The sequence below is a fragment of the Lissotriton helveticus genome, chromosome 2_1 (assembly GCF_964261635.1).
Source record: "Lissotriton helveticus chromosome 2_1, aLisHel1.1, whole genome shotgun sequence".
NCBI lineage: Eukaryota > Metazoa > Chordata > Amphibia > Caudata > Salamandridae > Lissotriton > Lissotriton helveticus.
Genome location: NC_136059.1, coordinates 878,989,483 through 879,010,907, shown reverse-complemented (window position 1 = coordinate 879,010,907; position 21,425 = coordinate 878,989,483). Strand labels below are relative to the sequence as shown.

The following is a 21,425-nucleotide window of genomic DNA, read 5'->3' as shown; positions in this document are numbered from 1 at the left end:
AGTGAATCACTGCGCCCCTGCTCTGCCCTTGGCAGAGGCCAGCACTCGCTTCATCTCTACGTGTCTCCTTCCACCCTGAAGATTTAATAGATGTTAATCTAGATAAATGTTTGTTTTTAAGCAGTCCCTGACACCAATATTCATGCACCGCGTAATAGCAGTGAGCAGGAAGGCAAGGGCTCTTGAAGGGGCAGCTTAATCATATTCCAACACACAAGTGCCAGTGAATCGCTCCCAACTCCATCCCAAATGTGAGTATCATAAGTGTCTGCAACTAATTTGTCAAGGTTTGTGGTTGCAGACTTTCAAACTTCCAGCAAAGTTGTGTGTACGTTGGGTCTTTGCTCATGCAGGCTGACACAGTGGTGCTAACACTGAACAATAAAAAGGTCTGTCAGGGAAATTTAAGCTTGCCACTGTCTCTGGTTTGCTGTTGAGTCAGTCACACAATTTCACCATAGCTTGTCTCACACTCCTGTGATTTTAAAAGACTCAGCGCGTGATTAGCGCGCTTCTTTGTTGTATGCAACAAAGATCACACTTGTCTTGTCACTTAGCAGCTGAAAGTTGCTTCTTGATAACCCTATCGGTTATTCTATTTATCTATTTATTTGAATGTCATGTGACAGCTATGCCCTCTTTCGGTGGCAGAGGTTCAGGGAACATACAAGTCATATCGCATAAGGCAGAATCATAAATGTCCAATACATCCAAGTGTGGTCCATATTAAAAATGAGTAGGAAGGAATTGTTTGGATCTTATGCATCACAGTGTCCATATGAAACAGTATAACCCTTGCAGCTGGAAGTATGATGGAGAAGCCTTGAATTAAGCCCAGATGGCAATAAGCAGATCTGCATGAGATCTGTTTATAGGTGAGTATTGGAGTGATCATGACATATTTTGCAGTATACCTGCTGCTTTATAGTGGGTACATTTAGTGATGCTCTTACTCACCTTGTGCTTGTGAGATCCAAATTCCTCTTGCTGCTGTTTTTTATCAGGCTTTTTTTAATATAAATATGTCAGGCACATGCTCGTGTGAACCTCACCAACCACTTGGATCAGACTGTGTTATGATTGCCAGTTTCCCTTATCAGCTCAAGCTTCTCTAGGTGCCCATAGCGTTCCAGGGTATGGAAATGCATATCCCAAGTGTTGTGATAAACACTCGTCATCTCTTTTCATAATTATTGATCACTTACAATTTGTCCTTGTATATAAGTATTCTATGCCTGGAAATTGGAAACAATTTGTAAGTAGCTAGAATTGTGATTGCTATTGAAATCGGAAAACTTCTTTTGTGTTTACTTATTTACGTTCAAGGACTCCTTAAAAATCCTGTAAATATTTCCAAATAGTTCGAAAACATTTTTCAATTGCAAGCCCTTCAGATCCCAAAATCACAGGCTTTGTGACCACAAAATGCTTTTATGTCATGTACTAAACCCATTTTGCTACACAGAAACCCATTGCAAAATTGATTTATAGACTCATGCTGAATCGCAGTTTGGAAGGTGTCCTCCTAATTATGAACCATAATGTGGAGTATCAATGGCTGTGACCATACTTGCGGTTTCAAACCATTGAAAAGTTACTGACTCCTATTTGGATAGCTTTCCCTTTGGGAATCATATTAACTGGCCTCAGGGGAACAGGCAGTTGTACAAATGATAAAGGCATGATAAAGCTTTCAGTGTGAATACAGGATTTTCCCCTATCAAATGATGCTGTCTGTGCATTTTAATTTGCACTCACATGCGCATTAAACTTTACAAATTGGGCCCAATGTGTTTAGTCTACCACATCATTTTTTCAGATCTAGCACTTACCTGGTTTTGTATAGCCATGTTATTTTCGATTTTGTTCCCTTCTGTTTCTGTGCATTCACATTTTGAACAAACTCTCGCTTACACAGATTCACACTCGTGATCTTTTCCGCTTTATCAGCCTCACAGCTCTTTAATTTAGTGTTCTGTCTCCTTTATTACCAAACTTGCATGTTCACAAACTCCTTTATATAATCTATATCCTCTCATCTAAACTATCCCTTCACATTGCTTGGTCTTAGTTTAGAGACTGTCTCCTGGCTTCCTGTGCACCCCTGTCCCCTACCAACCCCCTCCCTGGTATGTTTGGATTTCATCTAATTGCTGTTGGAATTAAAGGGCCCGGTTCTACAGGAGAGGTCATATTTGCTTCTAAGCTACCGTAGACCATCATTAGGCTAAAAAGTCAGTATCGATGTATCTAATGTAAAGAATATAACTTTTAACATTGAAATATATATGTAATTGATGGGGTATGTTGCAGCACCCACGAGTAGCCATGTGTGGTGCTGGACTTATTCCAAGGTTGGACTGAAGTACATTTATATCTGTTGCGGGACCTTTTGGCTGTAGAAGCTTTGGAAGTACAGTTTGTGAATGGGCTTTCCCGTTTGTGGATGGGTGTTTGTATTTGCATCTACCTCCCTTAATATCTCCTTAGGCCTCCCTGAACCCTTTCCATTTAGTCATGTGTTCCCTATTTTCCTGTCACTTCTCAAGGTTCCTCCACACGTAATGCTAAAACCTATACCTACATTTGAGGATGCCTCCACAACAGAGGCAGATAACTCTGCATAGAAAAGTAGAAGAGGAGGCGGGGGTCTCTTTGTATAGGTTTGTGGCAAGCATTTTGTAGTAAGCGAATAGTACTTCTATAAATGTAAATGTATGTATACTTGTAAAGCGCACTGTTACCCCATCTCGGGGCGTCCTGGCGCTGTATACCGCTGGGGAACCCGTCCTGGCTTTCCCTGTGAGATGGTCCCTCCTGGGCACCCCCAAGGTAAAGCCAGGCATCCCCGGCGGCGATAGGGCCGTTGTGGAGATTAAGCAAGCTATTGCCCAGAGTTGCAGAGTGGGACCCATGGTTAGCGTAGGCACCTAGGCGAGAATTATCGAGTCCGCGGACATTGACCCAAGACCCTGCCGCGTCGGGAATTGAACCCTGGTCCCGGGCCGACCTCTGCTTCAGGGTCTGCCGCTTCTAACCAGTGAGCCACACTTCTCCTAAACTCTACTAAACGTACTAGAGATCTGCGGTTTGTGAATAGGCCTTTTTATTATATTTACAATTCAGTCTCACTGCAAAATAGAATTATATTTCTCAGTTGGTTAGACTTTAATGAAAAAATACACGTTCAGGTGTGATCACCGTCCCTCTCAAGCAGACATTGTAACACATTTTCCATTTGTGGTTGAAAAATGTAGTTCTGTGTTTTCATTCATTTATTTTAACGTCTCCATTCTTTAACCAGACATGCTGGAAAATAAGTATTTCTCTAAAAACAATTAGTTATTATTATAGTAAAGGTATATGTTTGAAAGACTTTGGACAACTCAGACAGTCAAATGTGCTTTGAATTTGTATAATTAGACATGAAAGGCTGTGAACTTGTTTTTGTATTTGCAGCTGTCTGTGAAAATGGCTGCCAGAATGGTGGGCGTTGCATTGGACCCAACCGATGTGCCTGTGTATATGGATTCACTGGTCCACAGTGTGAAAGGGGTAAGCAAAACTGAATACTTTGTACAAAACTAGTTCAAATAAGTGTGCAAACCACTGCCTTGTTTCCCACTTCCAGGAATATGTACACCCTGTATAATATTGAATGATTTACGGAGAAACGTGAATTTCTAACTTTTTTATATGATGCTTATTTTGTACTGGAAAAATGATCATTACAAATTATTGACAGTAATACTATTGTGATATGTGAGCTCCACTGCAGCCCACTGTATTATAAATCTTGTAAATGAAACGCATCTATAGATTCTATGGTCTCTATCAAAAGGAGCGATTCCCTTTGTAGCAAAGGCATACCTTAAAATGAAGGGGTGCTTTATGCAAATAGTTGATGGATGCTCTGAGATTATAGCCTACAGATGGGTTGCCTAGAAAGCCATTGAGCCAAAGTCCCACTATCACAGAAAGCAGAATGACAGGGAGATTGACGGACTGATTTGCTGCTGCACAGTGTTGGTATAACAACAAGCATTGGCAAAGCCCGTAAGTATGATCTTCGCAAGCTGATGCCACAGTTAATCTTTAGTTCATTGCAAACATACCAAAAAGAAAGTTTTAAAATAAACATTCTGACATTTCAACATTGCTGTTCTATGTTTGAAATAAATAAATAAAACATACATTTTAAATGAAAGAAAGTGAGACTGCTTTATTAGCCATGTGTTAAAGAACAAGCCTTTCAATTTCTCCATGCACTTTATTATTATTGATTGTTTGAAAAAGACAAGAATAAATCATGTCGTATTCAAGCACTCAAATCACAGGAAGCTACATTATTACAATGTCAATCAAAGACTTTACAGCACCAATTAAAAAATACAGGAAATAATTTGTCATCTAATACAGCTAGGCTGTGGAACTCTCTTCCCCTGCATTTGCGCTCAGAGACATCTCAGCTCCCTATTCGGAAATGTCTCAAAACCTGGCTATTACAGAACATCAACTGGTAGCTTCTCCCTGTGCCTGCTCTTTCTACTCCTAGCGCTGGGATGCCTTCGGGTAGCTATGCGCTTAAGAAGTGTTAATTAATAATAATAATTATAATAATCCATCTGGGTGCCCAACGTGTATGCAAATTAAATAGATGGTATATAAGGTTAATATTACAAATCAATAAAAAATAAAATAGCATAATTTCAACCCCCTTAATCACTAAAGAGAAAGGAACTATTTGTAGACGGATGTGATCAATGCGCACAATCTTTGTCCAGGAACTCAAAAGGAAGGGAGCCAATGGGAAAAGCGGGCTGAACCATTGCTCCATGCTGTATGCTGTGGTTGTCAGAAGCAAAATGTGAAAGATAATTTAACAGACCAGGAGATGATGCCACTGACTAAAAGCTTCTCTTTATATGCATATTAAGTATGATTTTGTTTGAAAAGCAATAGTCAGCTAAAACCAAGATCATATTTACGGGACTTTTTTGGGTTGTTTTAACTCACGTGCACCCTGTGGCCAGTCACTGCACCGGGTACTGTGATTATTGCAGACAATTTTGTTTATAGTCCATTATTGAATTTACTGTGAGTTACTTGTATGTATGTATTGCAGATAAACAACTTCAATCATGAAGTTTTCATTATCTAGTGATACCTTGAAATACCTTGTTGTCTCTACACTACTCCTGTAATATTGCCGCTTTTTATTCAAATCTCCTATGCCAATGTCTCCAGAAAGAGAGCTAAGAATAACAACGAGAGGGGACATCCCTGTCAGGTACCTGTCTGCATAGGGAATGCATGGGCGGAATGTCCATTGATTGTAATAAATGCTACCGGCTAGAACAAAAGCTTGATATCTAGAGCAAATGGCAACATTTTTGAGAGTTTGATTGAGGAAACAGACGGCTCTTCTTATAGACTGCTTTCTCAGTGACATGAAGAGAGTCTATTAGCAGGATCTGTGCATGTTGTTTATTAAGTGGAAAATCTTTTTAGTGATGTCCCCAGTGTTTCTCCGAGGTATGAACACAGATGGATCTGGCACCACTACGATCAGTGTTAGAGGGATAGGTTTTCTGCAAAAATACTTGCAGATATATTTGTCTCAATGTTTGGCAACAATATTGTTTTTTGTTAGTTGCATAATGTGTGGTCTTTCTCTGGTTTGGGTATGACTGTGACTACATCCGCTTTCATAAGAAAGTTTCCCATCCACTCTCAGAAAACAAATTGTATAATTTGATCAAATTAGGGACCAGGACACTGCAAGAAGTTTATTAAATCTACATGTGCCTCCGTATGGGTTCAGAGACCACCCAAATTTAAAGTTGGCTACAGAGCTGATCACTTCTTCCATTATGATTGAGCTTTTGAGATGCAATGCTCTGATTGTTCTGGAGTAAGTGTCAGTAACTGAGAGCTTTCCAGATATTACTCAATCTGAAAGTGGATGAAATGGTCTGGTGAATAGTGATCCCTATAAAAGTATGTAAAGGTCTATGCTATGCCTTGTCTTCTTTATGTGAGGTAGTGTAAGAATCTTGTGCCCCAACATTCCTATTTCTCGCGACTTTAGCTCATGATTTAGAGGCAAGCAGTTTTCATGTTTTGTTGCTTCCACTAAAGTACTTCCACTTAAGATTAGGTTATTTGTATTCAGCTTTGTCTAAAGCTCTAATTTGAGTCCTAAATTGAGTCCTGAAAGGCAAGATTTTCCTCCATATTGTTGTGAACTTTGTTCTTTTGTGTATCCCCTCAAGGTCTCAGAGCTGTGACTCGAAGCCCTACTGTGCCTCGGATCACAGCTAGCTGAATTGTTGGGGTCAGGCTTTTCCTTATGGCATCTTTTAGGAATCATCACTGTCTGAACTCATAATGCCAAGCTCTCCATTGCCATTTTGCTGTTTCAGGGACATGGAAAGTTCTTTTCTTCTATGTTTTCTCTCAGTTGCTTATCATTCAGTCTCCAGCATCTATCATGCCAATTTCGTCGTGATTTTTCCTTGGAAGAAGGCCTCCATGAAGTGGTCCAGCCTAGCCTAACATATGTTTTAAGTGCAGCCAAAGAAAGGAATAACCAGTTGAATCAGGGATTGCCAAACCTCTGTAAGCCCCACACTATCCAGTCACTCCCGTCCCACACAAGACCATGACCCTTTCTGCACCAACCTTAGGGAGGATATACCCTTGAAACTATTAATTAATACATTGAATTAGCATCTGATTTTGAGACCCCTTTTTTCTGAGACAGCTTCAATTGTGATCCTAATACATTTCTTCTGGGTGGTGTTAGGGGAATGGTTTTTGGGCACCATGTGAATAACAGTACCCATGTCATTTTCAAAGTTATTGTGTTTCCTGCTGCCTAAGTAATCGTGGTCGACTTTGTGTGACAACCCATGTGACAATAGTATCAACACCCTTTACTGAAGCCTGAGGAAATTTATTGCATAGGGAGTCACCTAGATTTTAGAAAAAAAACAGTGTTTTAAAGAAGGTAGGTTTCCTGAATTAGTCCTTTGCGTTAAGTCCTTTTGTTTTAGCACTAAACATTTTCAGCATTTTGATGGAAAGAATAAGGATGGGAAAAATCATGTAATTTTTTTCCCTTACAAATTTTGCAAAATTCTGTTAGACAATTGTGAAACTATATTTTTAGCATGAAATGTAGTTTACCAGTATATTGTGTGACTTTTCACATAAGCAGGCACCTCAGATAAAAGTAACATCTCGTGAGATACCAGCAGGACACTGGTTGAAGCAAAAATATGTCTCTTGGCGAGATAATTTCTGCATGAACAAGTCTCTCAAGCAAAATAAATTATACAAAGTTGCGTAATGGGAAATTTCAAATTAATTTCAGGAACTGTACCTTTTTTCAATGTTTTTTTAGAGTTTTATATAGCGCGATCTTGACCGAAGACATTGGGTATCAGAGCGCTTTACATGAGCACCAAGTTTCATTACATGTGGACACATTCATTTTTGTTTGGCACCGGGAGATTAAGTGATTTGCCCAGTATCACAGGATGTTGCGCGTCCTTGCCGAGACTCGAGCCTGGTTCCCCAGCTTCAAGGGTGACCACTCAAACCGTAAGGCTACATCCTCTCCCCAAATACCTAATGCAAAATCATGAATTATGCAAGTCTAATTAAAATTTCTCTTATGCCAGTGTACCAGTCTATATTGTGTTTTCTTTGTAGTAGCGTCTGTGGAGAAGCTTTTCTCTCTGATGAAGCCTGAGACTAAATGTTTGTGCCTAGCCCACCTCTATGGTTAACACCCATAAAATAAATTGTTGACACTAAACAACAAATAACAGTGTTTGAGTGAAGGCCCTTTTATTGCGAACAATGTTAGATATCAAATCTCCTACTGGCTCGGGGATCCTAGAAGGAAAACATTTTAAGTATTAACCTGTTAGATCCCTGTTACCCAAGGGTATACCTCAGTGGCCTGAGATATTAGGAAGACACCATTCTCACTATAGCTGGGATCATGTATGCTTGTCATCCTCTGGAAAGTCTGAAGGTAAGGCAAAGTCTGCCAGTTTGTTCTGCATGTTCTGGTTATCTTGACCATCCTGCTGCTTTCTGGACTGGAATGTCACAATATCCTCAGGTGAAGTTTTAATTTTTCTTAGGTTTCCTAAGATTTTTCTTCTTATTCTTTACTGGTTTTCATGATTAACATTTCTCCGCTTATAGAGGATCTTTAAGCAGTGGCTCCATTCGATATCTTCTGTCAAACCCAAAGCTTCCTTGCTACAATCAGCATTTTCGGTACAAAAGGGGGTGGTGATGGACAGAGCATCTGAACCAATCAAACACTCACACCCAGTCAACAGATCTGGGTTTAATCCATCACCGTTCTTTAGCCCACTCTGCCACCCCAGTTCAGACATGGCCATATGCAAATCAGCCTGACCCTGTGCCTCATGGGAACAGTCCAGCCCGAACTGCCAAGCCATGCCTTCCCTGGACCGGAAACAAGCTTCCTAGGATCGGTTTCTGGCATTTCAGCCGTCTTCAGCCAGGTTTGCGTGAATCCAGTGGCAAAGTGAGCAAGGGACTCACGTCTGAGCATACCCTGCCAACCTTTGGCGAACAAAGCGGTACTATCAGCATTTTGGCAACAGCTTTCTTCTGCTCGCTGACACTCAAAAATGGTGCAGAAGTGATCCCCTTGCTGATATGTGATGTTTTGGGGTCTTGGAGAAAGTCCATTAATACCCTGAACTCTCTTCTCCTTTTCAGAGTTAAGGTTGTCAATTCCTGATAAACTTGGATCCTATGACCCTGGAAAGCCATCATCCCCTCCTTTCCTTTGAAAAAGTACACTTTTGTGAATATGTCTGGAGAACATTGCTACTGGTGATTATATATCTTGCCCTTCAGCACCTTGTGAAACACCTGTGATGTGTATGCTGTTTCTGTGTGATCTATTGTCAAGGTCTTTTTATTTAACCCCTTCCATGCTCATGACGAGCTCAGCTCGTCATGCAGTACACTGCTTGTGTGCTCATGACGAGCTGAGCTCGTCATGAACAATGGAATTCAAGGATCTGCAGCACAGGAGAGGAATCTCTCAAGCAGCGATGGAGTTAAGTTGCAGATGCTCATTCTGTACCTGGAAAAGAAGGGTCCATCCCCACATCTGGTGGTGCTCGTCAGATCCTCCATCCACAGTTTTCTCCAGATCATCTATTAGCGCCCCTGAAGGAGTAGATATCTACTTTCAGTACTTTGAAACAGGCCATAAAGTCTGCAATGATTGTGACTACTTCTAATTTGATTTCCAAAAGGAAATGCTGAAGGAATCCCTGAATGATCTCTACCCAGGCCATGACTGACTGCAAGGCCTTTAAAATTTGGCTCTGTGGAGATGACTCAAAGACAAGGAGATGATAGACAGAGCGCTGAAACTTTTCATACACTCACCCCCTGTCATAGATCTGTGTTGAATCCATCATCGTTCTTCAGCTCACTTCGCCACCCCAGTTCAGACCCAGCCATATGCAAATCAGTCTTGACCCTGTGCCTGATGGGTACAGTCCACCCCGAACTGCCAAGCCAGGTCTCCCCTGGACTGGAAACAAGCATCCTGGGACCAGTTTCAGGATAACACCCCTCATCAGCCAGGCTAGCTTGAATCCAGTAGCAAAGTGAGCAAGGGACCCACGTTTGGGCATACCCTGCGAACTTAGGGCGAACAAAGCAAACACAAGGAGATGATGGCCGGAGCGCTAAAACTTTTCAGACACTCACCCCCAGTTACAGATCTGGTATGAATCCATCATCATGCTCCTGCAGGTTGGGCCTCTGTGCACTCAGCTAGTTAATGCTAAGGCACTTACATGATTTGCTAGTAAAATGTTGGGCCATAAGACAGTCCACACTTAAATATTTGGGCCTTGGTGTTGATTACTCATAATGTTTTGCTTCAAAGATATTCACTCTGTAAAGATAGATTTTATTCTGTGGAGTACTCTGGTTGGACAGTTCCCATAGATTTTTAATGCATTTCTACCACTGGATATAAATAATTATAGCCTGCAGTCTAGGAGAGAGCATTGCCAGTTCTAGCGATTTAAGATCAGTTTGGATGTATGTGTATCTGCAGCTTGTTAAAATCCCTGACTGACATGAATGTGTGAAGACTTGCCACAGCCAAAGTTAGGGCCTTGTAATGTCATGGATGGATGTCGGGGTGGGAGTGTTTATGCAACATTATTAAAATGAATTGTGCTTTATTGCAATATAGAATGGCTCATTCATGAGGCCTTGGAACAGACAATAGTTTGAGGGGAGGCAGTGGCCTGTTTCTGCTTAGCACAGTGTTTTCCGAAAGTGTTGAAAAGTAACCATTTGCCCACTAATTTTTCAAAATTTTCTCAGGGGGAGAACACCCCCCCAAACCTTCCTTAGGTCGATAGGGCTCGCTCGCCGCAGTGTAGTCCACCATTAATTTTACGCCCCACCACTTTCAAATGTCACAAGCCACCACTTCCTCGTATATTCAAAAACCACACTTGAAGTCATTTTTGGGTTATAAAATATTTGCCAACTGTGGCTATGTCCCCCAAGGTCAGCTTCTCTTGGGGTTGATCACCTCTCATTGCATTCAGTGGAACCAACCGCTTGCACTGACAGAGGATGCTAAGAAACTGCGATGCTTAGGTTGCCAGTACCCCGGGCAAGGCAAGTATTACGCCCCCTAACCTGTGGACCATCAGCACTTCCTGGTGCAAACTTTTGAAAGAAAAAAAATTGTAGTACAAATGTATTTTCTTTTAAAATGTGCGCCCCTTAAGAATTATGTGCCAGAGGCAATCCTCCGCCCCACAACGCTACGCCACTGATGTTAAGGCTCCGTCGGTGTAAGCGCAGTGCTTCCTCCAACTGGGGATAGAGCAAATTTGATGGGTGCGAGCACAAAGATTATTACACTACACCAAACTCTCAAGACCCCCTTTGTCTTGTAAGGTTGATAATCGCCCAGGGTGATACCCACAGTAAACCTGTACTTCACCTGCAATCTCCCTCATTCACTGTCCCCTGTGATTTTGTTTTGAACTTTTCCTTGATGAAAACCCAAGGTCAGATACAGTATGACCATTATGGAAAGTGCTCACTGTGACCGCATGTATCTATAGAATGAAGAAAAGGCTTTTGTCCGTCAGGCACAGCTCTTTGTTGAAGTATATTACAGCAAACGCTTTGTAGTTCAGATGGTTTTTGATCTTGGGCAATTGAAATTTAATTTGTGTTGACAGAATTGCTCAAGTGCAGGCTAATGATTTGTTAATATGTTTAATTTACAGCATGCGTAATACACGAATGATGTGCACAGCTACCTGTACTATTCTGCATTGGTGTGGTTAATATTTCTACGCGTGCGTGATTTAAATCCCACGCACTTTTAGAGAGGCATTTAGACGCATTGTTATCGTCAAGCTTTTCTTTTCAAGAGCTGACAACGGACAGTCACTCTTTCTACATAAATACAATTGTATTTTTAAAAGATAGAAAAAAATAGAAATAAAGATAGAGGAGGTACAAGAGTGGAGAGGAAAGATAAAGAAGAAAGTATATTAAAGAATGTTTGTCGATGTCTGTTTTAAAGAAGTGAAAACATTTTGAACATTACATCATTTGTCAGAAAAAAGGTCAGCAACAGTGGAGTGGCGCTAAAATGGTGCACGGGGAAGACATTTGCGTAAAATGCATTGGGCAACTCTTCTGTTGGGAAACGCACGTTTCTTATTACTAATAAGAATAAAGATGATTTAGAAACGTATTCAAACGCGGGCATGCCCGGCACCAAGGAGGCGTTTGGAAACAACAAGGATAGTTTTGGATGATCGATCGAGTCATGGACGAAAGTAACGCTTTGATAGTCATATTGATTAAGCCATAGGTGAGTTGATGAAAGGGAGAGTAGAAGCTGTAGGATACACAGAGGAATGAAAGGGAGAGTCAAAGGTGTTAGATACACAGAAGGATGAAGGGGAGAGTCGAAGCTGTGAGATACACAGAAGAATGAAGGGAAGAGCCAAAGGTATGAGATACACAGAAGAATAAAGGGGAGAGTCGAAGGTGTAAGATACACAGAATAATGGAAGTGAGAGTAGAAGCTGTATTGTACACAGTAGAATGAAGGGGAGAGTCGAAGGTATGAGATACACAGAAGCATGAAGAGGAGAGTCAAATGTGTGAGATACACAGAAGAATGAAAAGGAGAGTTGAAGGTGTGAGATACACAGAAGCATGAAGAGGAGAGTCAAATGTGTGAGATACACAGAAGAATGAAAAGGAGAGTTGAAGGTGTGAGATACACAGAAGAATGGAAGTGAGAGTAGAAGCTATAGAATACACAGAAGAATAAAGGGGCGATTCGAAGGGATGAGATACACAGAAGAATGAAGGGTAGAGTTGAAGGTGTGAGATACACAGAAGAATGAAGAGGAGGGTCAAAGATGTGACATACACTGAAGAAGGAAGGTGAGGGTCAAAGATATGAGATACACAGAAGAAGGAAGGGGAGAGTCAATGGTGTGAGAGACACAGAAGAATGAAGAGGAGAGTAGCAGCTGTAGCACACTTAGAAGAATCATGGGTAAAGCCAAAGGCATGAGATACACAGAAGAGTGAAGGGTAGAGTCGAAGGTGTGAGATCCACAAAGTGCGGAATGAAAACCGTAGTATGCACAGAAGAAAGAAGGGGAGAGTTGAAGTTGTGAGATACAGAGACGAATGAAGGGGAGAGCCGAAGGTGTATGATACACAGAAGAATGAAAGGTTGAGTAAAAGCTGTAGGATACACAGAAGATGAAGGGGAGAATAGAAAGTGTAAAATACACAGAACAATGAATTGGAGAATAGTAGTTGCAGCATACATAGAAGAATGAAGGGAAAACCCAAAGGTGGGAGATACGCAGAAGAATGAAGGGGAGAGTTGAAGGTGTGGGACATAGAAGAATGAAGGAGAGAATGGCAGCCGTAGCATACAAAGAAGAAGAATGGGAAAGCCAAAGGCGTGAGATACACAGAAGAATGAAGAGGAGAGTAGAAGGTGTGAGATACACGAACAGGGAGAATATAAGCCATAGGATACACAGAAGAAGGAAGGGGAGAGCTGAAGGTGTGAGTTACACAGAATAATGAAGGGTAGAGTCGCAGGTGTGTGATACACAGGAGAATGAAAGGGAGAACAGAAGCTGTCGGACACACAGAGGAATGAAGGAGAGAGTTGACGAGGTGAGAGGCAGACAAATAAATGGGAGAGAAGATGCTGTGAGAGATATAGAAGAATGAAGTGGAGGGCATAAAATGTGAGGTACATCAGAGAAAGAAAGAAAGTCGAAGATAAGAATGAAGGGGTAAGTAGGAGCAGTGAGATACACACAAAACAATTTCAACACAAAAAAAAATGGCGGGAGAGTAGTAGCTATGAGATAAACGAAAGAAAGAAGTGGAAAAATGAAGTTCATCAGACTAACAAGAGAAATTATTGATTTGTTGTTTTCCTCCTTCGAGTTTTTTGATGACGGAGACCTACCGCATCTAAAAGATCCCTAAGTTTGAAGGAACATCCAGACTTTCATGCCTCGGTGTAAGCCTGTACCAGGAATGTTTGAGGCAGAGTGAGAGGACGATGAAGTCCAAACAATGGTGTCAGCATCTAAGTACTCAATTTTCCCAACACAACAAACCTATTGACTCTGGAGCCCTTTTGAGCTATTTTTATAAGTACATTAAATCATCCATTTTACATTTGTGCAGTTAAAAGTGTTGCTTCCCTTTTGCGTTTGTGGTTTATTCTGTTTATTTTATTATGGCCTTGCCAGGATTTCTTTACATTTTATTGCAGACAAGTAGTAAACCTTGCTCCGTTCCATGTCAAATATGTGCAGTTGCGAGTCAAAAGAGTGCAGGCGGAAAAGCAAAGCTAGACAAACTCTCTAGAAATTAGAAGTGATCTTCTAAGAGAACTAAAAAAATCAAATTAAATATCAAACAAGACTCCCAAAAATATAACAACATCAAGCCAAGTAATCTTCCAAGCATTCAACTCTGCAGACAAACCAGAACTTCTTGACATTTTTAATACAACCCTGCCTGGTTGCAAGTCAGATTTGCAGCTTCGAGTCATAAAAGTGCACAGGATAAATCATAGCTGGACAAGCTGATTAGAAATATGACGTGCTCTTCTACAGGGAACAAAAAAATGCAAATTAAATATCAAGCGAGACTCCAACAAATATACCAATAACAAGCCAAGTGAGTTTCCAACCCTTCCAACTTTTCAGCCTTCCTGACAAACTGAGCAAATTGAATAATCCTGAAAAAATTAATATTCTGCGACCTAACTCATATTTTTGTTTTACTCACTCTCCCTCCTATCCTCTCTTCCATCAAACTGTGCGTCCAGGAGTGGTTCAGCTATGCCTCTCTTTTTTCTATCTAACAAAGCTCGTAAAAAGAAGCAAGTACAAGATTTTTGTGGCAAAACGATTGAACCACAATTTTTTGTTTCGGAAACCAATCAACCATGCTACTGTGCAAAAGCCAGAGAGGCATCAGGAGTCTCAATACACAAATAGAGAGGAGGAGGAAACCGCCAAGGCACACCATCCTCAATTAATACATGTACACATCTAGTGCCCTGGTAAAAGAAGCTTACCATGTTTAAATTGATAGGAGAATGATAGATAAAACTATTATCTAGCAGGATATATAAGATACTGGAAAGGTTGACTCATCCACAACTTATTGTCTTATTGTTGCATGTGTCATCAAGGTGACCTAACCACAACAGCGTAGGTAAATGCCGCTCTAGTGGACTCAACCTGTGAATGGAGTTCTTAGATAAGTGTTTTACTGGAATAGCACAAGGTTCCAGATTAAAATATTTTCAGGCTAAACACGTAGGTATTTTCTTTTAATAATTTGGAACCTTCAATATTGTTAAAAATCAAAAACAGTGGCTAAAGGTAAATCTCTTATGGTTCTGGTACCCCTAAAATGTAGACAAACAGAAATGTACAGTTTGAGGAAGAAGGTAATGGTTTACTCCTCAAGAGTCTTGGGGGCATCATGAATGTAGAGTGTGAGGGAGCAGATAATGGGGTTACTGCACAAAGTCCATGGTAGCATCAGTTATGCACAGCTTCAGGGAAATGATATAGTCTTTAACCTTGAAGCTGCATCTATACCTAAAAAAGTAATAATTCTCCTGTCCATGAGTTGCTTTCACAACAAGCCAGGTTCTGTGTAATAGGAGTGACGCGGTGGAGCAATGGGCGGTTATGCCTTCTTTTTGCTCTCCTAGGGCACTTCTACAGTACAGAAGGATCAAAGATCCTTGCGCAGGCCCTTTTTTATCTGGATCATGTGGACGCATATTTTGCATGTCAAGGGAACATTCCTTATTTGCAAGGAAATATGGTTGTTGTACGGTTCCTACAAATTAAGTAGGACTGTGTATCCGAACAACATAACTGTCAAAAAATGGAGATTAAGTCCACTCATATCATCAGAGTATGTTGGCCCAATTCCTAGCTGGCTCATGGTGCCCCATCCAGCCACCTAACCTCAAAGGGTACCGGATGATGACTGCAACCTCAGAACATGACCCCTCTGACTCCTACAAGGAAATCGTGTAAGAAAAGCTACCCTTTTGGTGTTTTTTGGCATGTTGAAAAGTGAGACAGAAGAAAGTTACAAAGTAGCGTTTCAAATATTTATTGAAGCAGTTGTACTCTTGTGTAGAAAACACGAGTTGCAATTATAAGCAGGTGGAAACAAAGCATTGTTAGCAGCATTACAAAGATGGTGAACAAGATAAACAGTTAAACCATCATAACAATATTGTGTGATTATATGATTACATGATAATGCATGCATGAATACCCCTGCCCTAAACCTACCTACACTATCGAGAGCATAGGGAGAGTACCATCCGCCAGATCTCTCGGGACAACCCAGCTCCACATACCTGTGTATGATGCAGCAGGAAGCCAGTCTGGTGTAGAGCAGGCGACTGTCCTCTGCAGGATAGAGAATGGGATCAACAGGGCTGCATCTCAGTTCCAGGATAATCCATAGAAGTGCTCCTCTGAGGAACTTAGCTCAGAGGTAGTTTATATAATCAAAGCCCAGTTCCATTCGCACTGCGTCAGCGGTGTTATGTTGATGTGATTGTTTGCCTTTCCGATTCAGAGCTGTCTCCAGCCGGACTACAAAAAGCAGGGGCAACATATTCAGTGTTCCTAAAGCCTTGATAGAGTGTACAATTGTCATGTTAAAATGCTTATGAAGAAATGTGCTGCAAGCAGGACTTTCTAAGTACGTTATCATGTACGCACAAAACATGTAAAAAAGTAACGGTCTAGAAAAATGTCATGTTTAAACGTGTATTACAAAATGAAGGTTTTTATTCATTGACCCTGTTGAACCCCACAACATGGTAAGAAGAAAAAGAAGCGTGTCTTTGCCCTGTGCTATACATACACCAATGAAGGTACAAGAGCATGCAGGCTGTCATGAGGCACACTGGCCATATAACTGGTGCACGGTTAGTGCACTCCAACCTGGAGAACTCTGCTTGCCAGTGGAAAGAGAGGTCCCATAAAAGCCCCCATTAGCTCCTAACCAGCTGGGTGCAATGACACATATGTCCAGCAGAGCCCTCTGCTTTGAAAGATGGACCCCCAGTTTCAAACCGCTGAGTGAGCCATCTTTCAACTTTGCACTCTCTTCAGTGCAGGCATGATTTCACTGGGGAGAGTGCATTTTGTTTTTGATATCGCACATAATTACCTTGCAACCAGTGCACACCACTTTACTTCATATGACCGCAGAGAGTAAATAGCAATACTGTAATAATACAATATCTTAAAACATTAATAAAGCTTTGCCTTTCCAGAGTTACTTCTGATATGCATTCAAACACACTGGTGCCACAAACAAACTTAATAGGGAGCTGCTAGAAGAGGGACAGAAAGAACCATCAGCCACTAGAATATTAATGAGCTAAATTAGAGCACCTGTGCATTTATTATCTAAACAGAAACTCCTTTTGCAGCCTCAAGTCTGATACAGTGCCCATTCAGCCTTGCTTTATGTTTCTCTTTAATAAAGATTCCTTGGTAAAGTATATCTTGGGAGCTGGAGTTTCTGGTAGCATGATCCCAACCTTAGGAATGATGATTTGCATGGGTCCCAGCGCCAAGGCACTTACAGCTTGGAGGTCTGGACTTTGGGCGCAGTGGTTTCTGGTTTCGTGGTCACCAGCATCACAGCATTAGTTACACAGATTCTGCTTCCAGATAGTCAAACTCAGCAAAACAATGCCTTATTTGGTCCGGAATTTAAGGACCAATATTTCCCGAAAAGCATGTAGTTGTCCAGAGCTGTATCCCCCTCGGATGGTACTACTCCGGGCACCTAATAATAGGGCCCTAAGGGCTTTTTACTTAGGATTGTCGAAAAACACCAATAACTGACTATGGCTTAAACGAAACCCTTCCCTGACTTCACAGTCCAGAATTGCCAATCCCAAGTACCCTTGTGAGGTCAGGTCAGGACAGTTTTTGCCTGGGCAAAATGATTGATCATTCAGATCTGTAATGATCCACCCACATTCTAGTATGACTCAGGTTGTGGTTCATGGTAGATTTAGGGAACTGAAGAATTACCTCAGCCTTACTCGAACAGGGGAGAACAGGCTTTGTGAGGTCAAGGTACCTTTCCTAAATGTTTCCCCCTTCAGTGAAAGGGCAGTCCCCTGAAAGGAACTGGAGATGATTCTACAGTGCAGCACAATCTATTTTTAGCTTCCCTAGTCTTTCATCCCACTGGCTCCCTACAGATATAGGTCTACGCTCTGCTATATCTATAGTTTACAGATTTTACAGTATTTAGCCTATGTCAACAACACTGCAATCTGATATGTAAATATTATATACACATCCTGATGGTAGTCGTGCTTTGTTTACAGTGGGAGTTAGAGTGCAAGCACAAGCCTACACTATCGCTATAAACATAGGGGACAGTTGTGCCGCTATCTGTTCTGTGTGTATCTGTTGTCTGTGTGCGACTGTGCACTGCTGTGATGTTTTTCCCCTGTCAGACTTGGCAGTGAGAGCACCAAAGCTACTGCGCCAATCGCCTTCGCGTCCTCGCTCCTGGTCTGGTGGGGCTCTACCCAAGACGAGCCGTCCCGGATAGCGAAATACCCACTTGGTTTTGTGAACCCCCAAATGCAGGCCTCGATTCTTAGGGAATGAATGTCCTGTTGTGTCCAGTTACAGTAGACAAGGATAACTGTTGATGCTTTTGCAACACCACAACTGCATAATTTACATTTAACATGACATACGCAGATGTTTCTAAGGAATACATTGCTTGTATGAGTGAGTATTTTCGTATGTTGCTAAAGGCTCAGCAAACCATATAGGTTCTTTATTGTGTTCATTTTTTATTTTAGTAAAGACAGAATTTAAGCACAGTGAGGTCAAAAAGTAATTTTAAGATACATTGTTACATTTTTGTCAATCTCTTATTTTCCACTGTAAAAATAACTGTGTATTAATTGCCACATATTTTGCTCATTTTTACACCCAAGTACTTGCACCTTTTACTGTTCTGTAAATGTGCTGCATTTCCAACCTAATGTACAACACATGTAGCTTTCCTTCTGCTAAGACTCTCAGACTTGTTTGTTGGATAAATTGTGACTTGTTGTTGTGCTATGTGGACTCCCAGCAGATTAATATCCGGGCTGGAGACAGGAGTCTGAGCAGTAGCTAATGACTGGCGTGATTACAACATTTAACTTCAGACTTGCTGTTGGGATAGCCAGAGAACATGACCTGTTTATCAGTTCCCCCCGCCTTCGTTCTCCTTGTTGAGCAAAATGGCCTTTTGTTGTCAGTATCATTCTGGCTACTCACTGGTCAATTGCTCTCTTATTTCTGAGTTTTGCATTATATGTGAGTCGCTTGCATTTTGGAAGTTTAACCCCGAATTGGTACTGTATTAGAAAAACTGCGCACAAGACTGACTCTAAAACATATCAAAAGGGGGAAAGATAAATAATCTAAAATAGACTTTGAAGATGTCTATTCAGTCAGCCGGTTATTGTCATTGGCATTGGAAGTCTTAGTCGATGGCCAGTGTGCTGGTTTCCTTAATGTATGTCTGTTCCTATTGGCTTCTCACTATCCCACCCCTTTCTGACCTATTTTACTCTGTCACTGTACTCCAAGAAACGTTAAGCTGCATTGCCCTATGTAATACATGACGGTCTTTACTGCAATTATCTACTTTTATCTACTTTTGCTAATTCACTCACTAGTGATATATGTGTGAACCTCAGCAACATATTATTTTCCATCTATAATTTCTTATCTTTAGATCTACTTACTAATATATCTAACAAACGTGTGCCTATAAGTACAATTCACACATTCTTACAGTCTCTTCACAATGTGGTAACAGGAGTAGAAGAAGCAGAAGTTTGGAGCAGGAGAATGTAGCAGAGATTTGCCTTTGATAATGTTCCTGTATACTGGAAAGAGTGTGTGTCACAACAGCATATCAATTCACTGATTTCTGTATTAAATATGCTATGTTTTATGTTTTGCTTTGTATGCATAAGCAAATGTATAAATATTGATCAGGTATTGAAAACATGTACAAAATATATGTATGTATGTATGTATGTATGTAGGCATACTTATAGAGCGCAACTGTCACCCAAAGGGTATCCTGGCGCTTTGACCACAGACATTCCTACAGATGACAATTACACTGCCTTCGGAAAAAGGTAGGTTTTAAGATCCTTTCTAAAAGACAAGAGATCCTGCTTTTCGTATAAAACATATTGGTGGTAGTGTGTCTCCTACGAGTACATTCGCATAATTGCTAATGTCATTATGTAGGTATGAAAGTTGAAGTCTGTGTACATCCAACCAAGACAGATGCTGAAGCTCTTGTCCTCCCCTGGCCCCAATCGACCCTCCTTATAATGGGAGGGGAAGGGAAGCAACTGACCCAGGGCATCACATTGATGAGTGTAATCTTGTTTTTTGGTGCATCCAGGATATTGGTGCAGGTAATTTGTAATGGGTATTTTGGACTAAAATAATTGAGAGAAAATTGAAGATTGCAATGAAATAAATGGTTTCTATGTGCATATGGTAACAGATCATGGAAAAGGTGGGCTGATGATAGATATTTAGACTGAAAGGGCAGTCAATAATTAATTGGACACATTCTTGGACTGTGCAGTACTATTATGTTAAAGACTATCAATCAATCAATTAATCAATCAACCAGGGGTTTATAGAGCGCGCTGCTCACCCGTCAGGGACTCTCGGTGCTAGGCGGATGGGGGGTGCAGCTCCGGATAGGTCGAAGAGCCAGGTCTTGAGGTCCTTCCTGAACATGTGCAGGGTCGGGGAGCATCTGATGTTCACTGGGAGCTCGTTCCAGATCTTGGCTGCGATGCAGGAGAAGGTTCTGCCACCTGATCAGTTTCTATGGATGTGGGGGATCTCTGCCAACGCAAGGTCGCTGGAGCGGAGGTTCCTCTTCGGTACGTGGAAGGAGACTCTCTCATTAAGGTATTTGGCTCCGATGTTGTGGCAGGATTTGCAGGCGTGGGTGAGGAGTTTGAAGGTAACCCTCTTCTCGACGGGGAGCCAGTGGAGGTCTCGTAAGTGTTTGGTTATGTATTTTTTACGCGGAGTTCCGAGGACGAATCTGGCTGCGGTGTTCTTGATGGTTTGGAGTTTATGTAGGATAGTTCTGTTGATACCGGCATAGAGGGCGTTGCCGTAGTCCAGTCTGCTGGTTATGAGCGTGAGGGTGACAGTCCTTCTGCCTTCGAGGGGATCCATTTGAAGGTCTTGCGGAGGGTGCACAGGCAGTTGAAACTGGTGGAAGCAACGGCATTAATCTGGTGGGTCATGGAGAGGGAGGAGTCGAGGATGATGCTAAGGATGATGCGAAGGTTTCATGCGTGGTATGTAGGGGTGGGTGGACTCCAGAGGGCGGAGGGCCACCTGGTGTTGTTCCAGGCGGACTATAGCATGGCGAACCTAGAAGGTCCTTTTCTCAAATCCATTCTGCACATAAACCCAACTTACAAAAGCAGATGGTTTGATTTCTGAGTGCAAGAAATTTACAAAAAGTGAACTTGCACTTTTACGTCCATTAAGCCATGCATATTATAAGCGCATGGTGGTGTTATTTAACACCTGTGGAAGGTCTTCTCATTAAAAAGGGGGTGGTCGTTCCATGAAGAACATGGGCTGATAAGCCTTGTGAACACCTCCAACTGCAAACGTTTTTATGATTCAGTCCCACTCTGCAAAAGGTAGTAGATTTATTTTTGTTAA

General features: G+C 41.5%; 1 protein-coding gene across 1 annotated transcript in view; it reads left to right on the top strand.

Annotated features, from left to right (window-relative positions):
- FBN2 (fibrillin 2) overlaps positions 1–21,425 on the top strand; it is a 1,174,837-nt gene that overhangs the window by 237,317 nt on the left and 916,095 nt on the right. Inside the window, exon 5 of the mRNA XM_078675609.1 lies at positions 3,460–3,555. Coding sequence (XP_078531735.1) covers positions 3,460–3,555 — 96 coding nt within the window. The remainder of the gene's footprint in view (positions 1–3,459; positions 3,556–21,425) is intronic.